This window comes from Dreissena polymorpha, chromosome 14 (assembly GCF_020536995.1).
Source record: "Dreissena polymorpha isolate Duluth1 chromosome 14, UMN_Dpol_1.0, whole genome shotgun sequence".
Lineage (NCBI taxonomy): Eukaryota > Metazoa > Mollusca > Bivalvia > Myida > Dreissenidae > Dreissena > Dreissena polymorpha.
The window spans coordinates 19,939,690-19,949,992 of NC_068368.1; the positions used below are offsets into that span (position 1 = coordinate 19,939,690).

General features: G+C 37.4%; 1 protein-coding gene across 1 annotated transcript in view; it reads right to left on the reverse strand.

Annotated features, from left to right (window-relative positions):
- Positions 1-6,053: 6,053 nt before the first annotated feature.
- Positions 6,054-10,303, reverse strand: part of LOC127856890 (cytochrome P450 2U1-like) — a 9,577-nt gene continuing 5,327 nt past the window's right edge. The window contains exons 3-6 of the mRNA XM_052393084.1: positions 9,173-9,309; positions 7,054-7,147; positions 6,689-6,892; positions 6,054-6,411 (exon numbers count right to left, since the gene is read on the reverse strand). Of these exons, the coding sequence (XP_052249044.1) occupies positions 6,230-6,411; positions 6,689-6,892; positions 7,054-7,147; positions 9,173-9,309 (617 nt within the window). The 3' untranslated portion in view covers positions 6,054-6,229. The remainder of the gene's footprint in view (positions 6,412-6,688; positions 6,893-7,053; positions 7,148-9,172; positions 9,310-10,303) is intronic.

Consider the following 10,303-nt stretch of genomic DNA (forward strand, 5'->3'; position numbering starts at 1 on the left):
CACATTTATTTATTTAAGTATTTTATGTGCCCAAATATTTCAATTTATTGTCTCGTTGTCAGCAAGGAGGAAAAAACAATGCATTGCGATAGAGGCTTTTGAAAATACAATATTTAAAGACCGCTGTCATGCACCAACAACTCATAAAAGGCGATTGTTATTGTTTACAAAGTAATACGTACCAATGGCGATGGACTATTTGGTACATGTAACAAAGCACAACCATTGCATTTAATGCCAAACGTTTCTATAACCCAAACATTAGCATGTCAGCTTTGTTTAGCGGTTAACAGAGATATCAGCTTTGTTTAGTTTTTTTTACAGAGATTTAATCTTAAAGTGTTATAAGCATAATCATTTAAGCTCTGCTTGTTGCGAAAGCCACATACAAAGAACAAATGTTTTAGGAACGCATAACTAAACTATTAAAGGGGTTAAAATGAAGACTGTCATACTGACACCTTTTTAAATATATGTAATAAATAAAACAATAAGTCAGCGTTTCAATTAAAACTGATGTTATGTTTGTCCAATGTGTACAACTGTACGATAAAGATGATTGTTAACGCTCCTCTCGATCCCCAATTATTGCTCCATATCTAGTGAAGAGACAATACGAACAATAAATTACTCGACCCCATGACTATCGATTTTTTGAGAATAATGCCATCGTTTTTAATAATCTTTACTAAGAAAAATGCGATCGTATGCTACCCCATATTTTTGTTTTTGTAACTACCATGGTAAAAAAGTAAAAGAACAGGTAAAATAACATTGTTTTATACAAGTTAAACGTATTTAGATCCATAATGATAAACTTTAAGTATACATATATTTTACATTGAAATTTGTGTTATAATGATTGGTAAATTTAACAAAATGAATTTATTTCCATGAATTGAAACTACAAACAAAGTGAAACTTCTGCTTCGCCAGCAGGAGAAAAAGCCGTAGCGTAGCACGTGGTCTTTTATTTATGGTTTTGACAAACAGTGCGACATTGCGCCACAATTTTTAAATAGAGTTAATTATTTTGAATGCTATACGATACATTCCTTTTTTCTATTTTTTTAATAACTGCATTGAAGAGAATAAATGGAAATCTGTGAAAAGACCTGACGCCAGGTGCTAACGTTACAATGTCTGAAACGGGATGATTGAAAACATCAACGTTTAAAGATTTCATGGATTATAATTTCCTCAGAAACATAAACAGGGGTGATGGCAACCAAGTTGTCATCTTATTGATGAAGGGGCACACCACGTACACTTCCTCAGAAATTATTAAATGGACAAGAGAAAGAAACATTCATTTGTTGTGCTTCTAAGTTCATACTTCTTATGTCCTGCAACCTAGACGTAGGCGTTTTTTTAACATTCTATTACAGTGAATATGCTGCATACATGAAGGTCAACCGCGGAAAAGAAGTCACAAAGTACGCAGTTGCAGGAAAAGCATGCAGCATATACCTGAATGTTATAACGTTTCTAAGGAATACTGAGATAACATCACTTAATTCAAAAAGCATGCTCGTACTTATACCACCAATGTCCCGATTGAAGCATGCTTACATCCTTGATTACACATGATACTTTAATTATAAATAAATATTCCCAAACAATGGATACATTAGTGCCTAAAAGGAAACACTTTAGAAATTGGCAGACACGTTATCTCGTCAATCGGTGAACAGGTCCATATGGAATCGCATTGCATTCCAAAACAAAGATAACCTACCGAAGTACAAAGACGTTGTAAACGTAACAAATATGTTGGCAGAGGTTGAACCCACCGGATGTGTTTTGAAATATTCACATTCAACTCTGAAGAACTGTTGAAAACAGATCATTAAAAATGAATGTAGCACTGGTTACACTTCCGTTAATTTTGAGTTACGTTACATGTATGTTATGATGTATTACACGTACAATTGTTTTTATTGTGTGTGTTTAAATTTGTATTTTCTCGTATAGCGGTACTCATCAGTGTTTACTGTGCTTCGCAATTGAAATATCTTACATGTATTAACGGCAGATTTTGCGTCTTTTAAAAGTTTATTTTATGTTTCTTCACTAATGCATATTATTGTTTTTGAGATCAAGTATTCACTGTCGTCATGTTTAAATAAATATGTGCGATTTGCGTCGTCAACGGTTTCCTAATTTACAGTCTAGAGGTCAAATATTTAGCCAATCTCCATGAAACCTGGTTAATGTGTTTATCTGTATAATATATCGACTGGATCACGTGCATACAAAAACATAAGTCACCAAGTCTTATCTTAAAAAACGTGTTACCACTCTAGAGGTCAAATTTCTGACACAATGCGTATTAAACTTCGTCCGAATGTTTATCTTTACAGTTTCTATGTGAAATTTGAATATGGTTCAGGTAGGCAAAACACAAGGAAACCAGAACAAAATCATGGCGCCACTGTATATGCCACAACATGGCTCAATTTTGATGAAGACCTGTATTTTCTTCAAGGTGGTGGCAGTGGTTCTCCAGGTCTGTGCTTCATAGAGGAATAGTGGCTTCACGATGGTATTAAAGAGCCAAATCTGTGATGCCAATTTCGCTGCATCCCCAGATGTTCTTCAGCTGATGGAAGGCTGCTCGTGCTTTACCGATGCATGTTCTGGCATCTGCATCCGTTCCTCCCTGGTTGTCCAAAATGCTGCCGAGATAAATGAAGCTGTATTCCTCCTCCAGCACATCGCCTTGGACTGTTATTGGTGTGTTGTTGGGTGCGTTGGTCCTGAACACCTTGTCCTTCCCTCTGTTGATGGTTATTCCCAGTCTAGCTGAGTTGTCCGCTACCATGCTTGTGCTTTCCTGGGGACATTCTAAAAATCAGTGAGACGCAAAAAGCATAAGTGGGTTATATCGGACACGCGGGGTTTATCGGACAACCACAAATAGTCGAATATTTACATACAAAACGACCTCGCATTCAACCGTTTGAGCTTTGTTTACATTCTATAAATACGTTTTCATAGTATTATGTAACCAATCATCTGATTGGATGATAGAATAAATCAGCGATTTTGATTGGAAGATGCGAGTTTGTTTGGAGAGACATCTCCTCTTCACCTTGGCGAAAATCCGAGAGTCGGGAACATTTAAAACGGTCATTTTACAAGTAACGGTACGCTGTGAAATGTGTGAATACCGTTAAGAGAAAACGAAATATTTGAACGGATATTTACAGGCAGTGAATGGCGTTCGGACGTGCCTTAGTGTTAAGCCCTGCACATTTATGTCAATTTTCTGTAGAATGGCCTCTATATTATCGGAACACATACTCAAAAAGCATGTTGATGCAGTGTTTTTTGAAGAGAAGTGTGTTTAAGATAATCGGTTGCGCGTTTTACGACATCGGATTTTGGGCGCGAATACTTCTCGGGTACAGTCTAATATGGACCGAGTACAATTACGATTATTTACCGTACCTGGGGTACATGTAAGTATACTTAGAGTACCCAGGGTACATGTAAGTATACTTAAGAGTACCCGGGGTACATGTAAGTAGTACCAGAGCCGACAATGACCAATCGAGCTCCATTATCCTTCATGAACCGACTCAAAAAACCGAGTCGGCAATATTTGACTTAATTTTTGGTTTGGTTGCTATCGAGGGATCGAACATTTCAGAATCGTCCTAAAAGCCCTACGGGTTTGATCCCCAGAAGCGACATTGAAAACTAGCATACTTTGTTATCTAAAAGGCTGCTAAACCTGATATACAATGATAATGTGAATTTTCTCTCACATGATGTTCATCAGTCATATTATATAAAAACTTACAGCAGTAGTAAACAACTGGACAATAATTAATGAACGCATCTTTCATTTGTCTTTGACACTTTGATTTTGACATGGCCTAGATTTAAATATGTGACTGGACTTTACCAGCACCCTTGTAACAGAGCTAAAGTTTAAATGTACCATTGAAGATCACCTAAATCCAGATTTGCTATTATAGACGTGTGGAAAGTTTTAAGGGTGTGACAAGTAAGCAAAAATTGGTCATTACCCAGAGGCCACAACTGATCTATGACTGTATTAAAACAAGAAAAATCAGTGCCTGATTTAGATTTCCTTAGATAGTTAAAAAAACTAATTTCATAAGCCTGGTAACAGTTTAACGGTAATGCTACCAATGTGTCACACCAGGACCTTGAATTTGAAATCTAGGACATGCATGGTCATTTCTTCATGAAATCAGGACACACAATTGTATTTTAAGTCCTTAATTGACCTGGCTATAGTTCTCAGATTATTATAAGCTCAATCAGTATATTTATATAATTATTTATGCTTTGTGTATTGTAAACATATACACAATCATGCAGTTACATGATAGCAATAAATAATATCAAAGCTACCCATACTATAAAGGTCATTGACAAAGCCTATGGTCAAAATGTGAACACATTGAGTGTAATCGCCCTCTCGTGCCAGCAAAAACAACACGTTGACAGGTTGTCATTTTTGACAGTTCTACTTTCACTTTTATTTTGTGATATCAAACTATTAACAATTATGTGGCTGAGAAAAATATCGCCATTGCTTTTTATGCCCCCGGTAGGGTGGCCTATATCAGTTGAACTGTCAGTCAGTCAGTCAGTGTGTCAGTCGATCTGTCCGTCCGTCCGAAAACTTTAATGGCCATAACTTTTTTAATATTGAACATAGCAACTTGATATTTGGCATACATGTGCATCTCATGGAGCTGCACATTTTCAGTTGTGAAAGGTGAAGGTGAAGGTCATCCTTCAAGGTCAAATGTCAAATATAAAGCGTCTGTCTGTCTGTCCAAAAACTTTTACATTGGCCATAACTTTTTCAATTTTGGCGTGCATGCGTATCTCATAGAGCTGCACATATTGATTGGTGAAAGGTCAAGGTCATCCTTCAAGGTCAAGGTCAAAGGTTAAATTTTGCAATATTGAAGATAGCAACTCCATATTCGGCATGCATGTGTATGTCATGGAGCTGCACATTTTGAGTGGTGAAAGGTCAAGGTCATTCTTCAAGGTCAAAGGTAAAATATATGGCTTCAAAGCTGCGCAGCAGGGGGCATTGTGTTTCACAAACACAGCTCTTGTTTAATATATTTTCTGCACATTTCTTCAAAAACTTACATCAATACACGATTTTCTTCATTAATTCAATCATTCCTGACAGACTTGTGTACATATTTCGCTTACATTTTGACGCGCGTAGGTAGGACCGCATTACCGCTTCCGAAATGTGTATTCATACTATTGCCTTCGAGGAACTTATCTGATGTTTGACGGAAAGGGCCGAAAATGTGAGAGTATGGGACAAGTTCCCCACAGGTACTACTTTCCCGTTCCCCCATTTTTTTCCGTACCTAAAATTTTTCGTACCCAATTTTTTTTCTAACCCTTTTTTTTTCATCCCCAATATTTGGTTCGTACCCAAAATTTTTTCGGTCCCAATTTTTTTGTTCCCAAATATTATTTCGTACCCAAATTTGTTTTCATACCCAATTTTTTTTCGTAAATTTTTTTTACCAAATTTGTTTTTCGCACCAACATACACAATTGTGGTGATTGTGGTGATGAAGATAAACTTAACTTGATGCTTTTATATCCATCCTCTCAAAAGCATCGTCACACCAGTACTGTCAGTACTTTGATTTTTAAAGTGACTTTTGCAACGTCTTTAAAAACTTCGACCCTGCATCGCCTTTTAACTATCGTCCAATTTCGCACCTGATTTGTATTAGAAAACTAGTGGCATTCATAAATATCTCCAGAAATATCCGGTATCCAATCATCTGAATACAAAGTTCCATTCTGCTTTAAATAGGTTCAATCAACTATCAACGTGTATATAACGAAATACTAAGCTAAAAGTTCTACCGGTTTAAACAATATTCTGATATGTCTTAGAATATTCTGACTGGGAGTATTTATTATATGGTATATATAAAACCATGTTCGTGCAAATATAATTGATTAATTAAAAAAAAAACAGCATTAAATCAAACGTCAACAGTATAGGCAAACATAATGTATAATAACACACTAGATATTTTATTTCATGTTGATCAAAATATATAATCGAAGTTAACTGTGAATAAAAATAGAACAAACCGATACCAATATGAATTACGTGCAAACGACAACCAAAGCATACACTTTAAATGTTAAAAGGCCAGACTAATACGCCATTAATGTCCACTTCAATGCGATATTAAAGCACTGTAGATATCGTCTTAAAAGGCATTGGTCGCAAGGTGAGTTGTTCGTATACTGGCTGAAAAGTATGTGTTTCGTTAAGATCTTCTCTTTCAAACGAGACGCGTCGAACCAAGTTAGAAAATGTTACAAACTGAATCAACTCGGACATTTTGTGCGCGACGCATTTACGTGGTCCTGAAAAAAATAATGGTTTCAAATTTATGTTCGCAACATCCAAACTGCAACATGTAACACTAAGTCGCTTTTTTCTTTGCCAAAAAGACCTCAAAAGTCATCTAATAGCCGTTGCATCCAGTAATGTTTTTTAGGTTGCAAATGTTGTTTCAAATAAAAACTTTTAATTTAGTAGACAATGAATGCTGTTAAAAATTATGGTAATAGTTTCGTATTACACTTCTATTGCCCTAACTGCTACTACTTAGTTATGTTGAAAATACTATTCCGAATTCACCTATTCCAAATGGCATATATGCCGGATTTCGTATTAACTTCTCATCCTTTAGAAACCGGTCCGGGTTAAACACGTGAGGCTCCTCCCAGTATTTCGGGTCCCTATGGGCGGAGTACAGATTGGCTCGTATAACGCTTTTCTTTGGAATAGTGAAGCCAAGCAGTGTGGTTTCCTTTTCAGTTGTATGCGGGGCGGTGAATCCCGCTGAAACACGTTATATCGCAGTATTAACCGATGAACTCGCACATGGCCCACGATCCACGGTATACGTTGTTTTGCGAAAGGCATAATTACTATGTGTATTTCGAAAAACAATTTTAAGTTATGAAACGAATTTTCATCGGATTAATAAGAAACATTCATACCGTTTGATGATAATCGATTGATCTCCATTATAACTGCTTCAATATAAGGCACATTCTTCCTATCAGACCAATATACATTACTATGCCCGTATATCTGGAAAAGAAAATTGACGTTATTTCAATTTACTCTTTAAGACGGCTGAAATTATTAAGAAAAGTTAAACTAGTTTCTGTGATGTTTCCCAACTTATTAATATTTTTATAATTTGACTAGATTGTACATACACATGCAATTTGAAAATATAGCAAGAGCCTCGTGGGCCCTACGGTGCTCGCCTGAGATACGAAAAACAAGACTATTCTGAGAAAGTGCGAGCTGATTCATAAAGATTGGACAAAAAGTGTGACTTGAAGAGTATAAATATGTTGTTTTATTTGATCAAGTGACTTAGTTTTGAGCTCATATTACCCGGTTTCAATCCCAGCTGATCATTTATTGGCCAAGTTTCATGCCGATTGTCAAATAAATGTGGTTAATATAGCGTCAACAATTTTTCACTAAAGCCACATTGGGAAAACTGACCTGGCCACCAGAGGCCAGGTTTTTCATCAAACCGGAAGAATTTTAGAACTGGATTTAGAAGTCGTTAAAGCAAGTGTTCGTACTTACGTTCATTTCCATTGCACCACAATGTAACTTAAAGAGTGTTAATAAGGTTTCACTAAAGCCATATAAGGATAAATGCCCCGCTCCCTATGGGCCATGTGTTTTTATACGAACATGACCATTTCCGAACTTAGCCGAGCTTTAATAACAACAGATTTTCTGACCAAGTTTCAATAATATTTGACCAAAAATGGGACTTATAGAGTATTTACAATGTCTAACCATAGCCATTTAAAGAAAAATGCCCCGCCTAGTGACCATGTTTTTCAACGAAACCAAAGCTGTTTGTAACTCAGCCAAGATAAAATTATAACAAATGTTTAACCAAGTTTCACGAAGATTGGAAAAAATATGATTTCTAGAGTGTTAACAAGGTTTTACTAAAGCATTATAAGCAAAAATGCCCTGCCTCCTGGATGAGCCATTTTTTCAACAGACCGGAACCATTTTCAAACTCATGAAAGCTATCAATTACATCAAATGTTCTGCATAATTTCATAAAGATTGGAAATAAATGGGACTTCTAGAGTGTTTACACGTTTTAACTATAGCCATGTTAGTAAAACTACCCCGACTCTTTGTGGCCTTTTTTCAAACCAACGGGACCGGGACCCGTTTTTGAACTCGTCACAGATATTATTAAGACGCATGTTCTGACCAAATATCATATAATTGGACAATACATGTGAGTTAAATAATATAACAAGGTTTATATATAGCCATTTGAAGGAAACTGCCCCGCTCCCTAGCAGCAATGTTTTTCTACCAACCAGAACCATTTTCAAACTCGTCCAGCATATTATTAGACAAATGTTCAGACCAGATTTTATAACGATTGGGCAATAAATGTGGCCTCTAGAGTGTTACAAAGATAAATGTTAACGACGAACGATGCATGACGGACAAAGTTTGATCACATGAGCCCATCATGTGCACGTTGTGCTCAGGTGAGCTTAAAACCAAAATGTTATCGGACTTGTTGTTCTATAGTTCTGGCGTTGTACGTCCTTCTGTCCGTCCGTCTGCCCGTCCGTCCGTCAATCACAAGTTTTTTTAGCTATGGCGGGGATATCAATTCAACAAATTTGCTTGTTTTATTTGCAAGAACACAGCATGCTCTTGCGATAAAACAACTAAATTTGCACTTGGGTCAAACTAACTATGGTCAGAAGCAGAACAGGGAATCGTTCCACCAAACAAAATAGCTGACGTAATTCACACTAACGTCACGTGAAGTCCAACCCAGTGATATAGATGATTGGTTTAAATGATTAGCATATCGTTTGAAAACAGGTATACCTATACAAACACTATTCCATGTTTGTCATTCGCATTACTTTTGAGTTTTTAATTACACAAGTGTTAAAGTATTACGGGTTATTTCATTTGAACGACTGGCTTATATTGAATAGTAAATATAAAATACTTTACATAGGAAGCACTCGTGACTTCGGACACTGAAATTGACAGGTATATCCGAAACACATAACTTATGTAAGAATTTTTTTTAACCTCATTCAACACATCTCGACACATGTTCTGGACATCCGGGTACTCTTGCATATATAGAATCGTCCAAGTGAGGGCGTTAGAAATCAAATCGACTCCAGATGTGAAAAATGTGGTTATGGACTCAAAGCTGCTGTTCACTACAATAACAACATATGTCAGCAAATGAATTGCTTATGTTCCTTTGTGAAACGCAAACACGAAAAGTGAAGTGAAAATAATCTCTCACACATAATACAGCAAAATTGTTTGCAAGAATATCGCACATTTTGTAAAAGATTGATGTTTTAGAGAGAGAGGGAGAGAGAGAGAGAGAGAAAGAGAGAGAGAGAGAGAAAAAGAGAGAGAGAGAGATCAGGGGAGAGAGAGAGAGAGAGAGAGAGAGAGAGAGAGAGAGAGAGAGAGAGAGAGAGAGAGAGAGAGAGAGCTCGAGAGAGAGAGAGAGAGCTTCTCTCTCTCTCTAGAGAGAGCTCGCTCTCTCTCTCTCTCTCTCTCTCTCTCTCGCTAGCTCTCTCCTCTCTCTCTCTCTCTCTCTCTCTCTCTCGCTCTCTCTCTCTCTCTCTCGCTCGCTCTCTCTCTCTCGCTCTCTCTCTCTCTCTCTCTCTCTCTCTCTCTCTCTCTCTCTCTCTCTCGATCTCTCTCCGCTCTCTCTCTCTCTCTCTCTCTCTCTCTCTCTCTCTCTCTCTCTCTCTCTCTCTCTCTCTCTCTCTCTCTCTCTCTCTCTCTCTCTCTCTCTCGCTCTCTCTCTCTCTCTATCTCTCTCGCTCTCTCTCTCTCTCTCTCTCCTCTCTCTCTCGCTCTAGCTCTCTCGCTCGCTCTCGCTCTCTCTCTCTCTCTCTCTCTCTCTCTCTCTCCTCTCTCTCTCTCTCTCTCTCTCTCTCGCGCTCTATCTCTCGCTCTCTCTCTCTATCTCTCTCTCTTCTCTCTCTCAGAGAGATCAGAGACCTCTCTCTCGCATATCTCATCTCTCTTCTCTCTCTCTCTCTATCTCTCTCTCCTATCTCTCTGTCTCTAGAGATCGTCTCTCTATTCTAGAGAGAGAGAGAGAAAGAGAGAGAGATCGTTTCAGACGACACACGAACACTAACATGGTACATGAACATGTGTTGAATATATTGTCCTACAAAAAAGAGC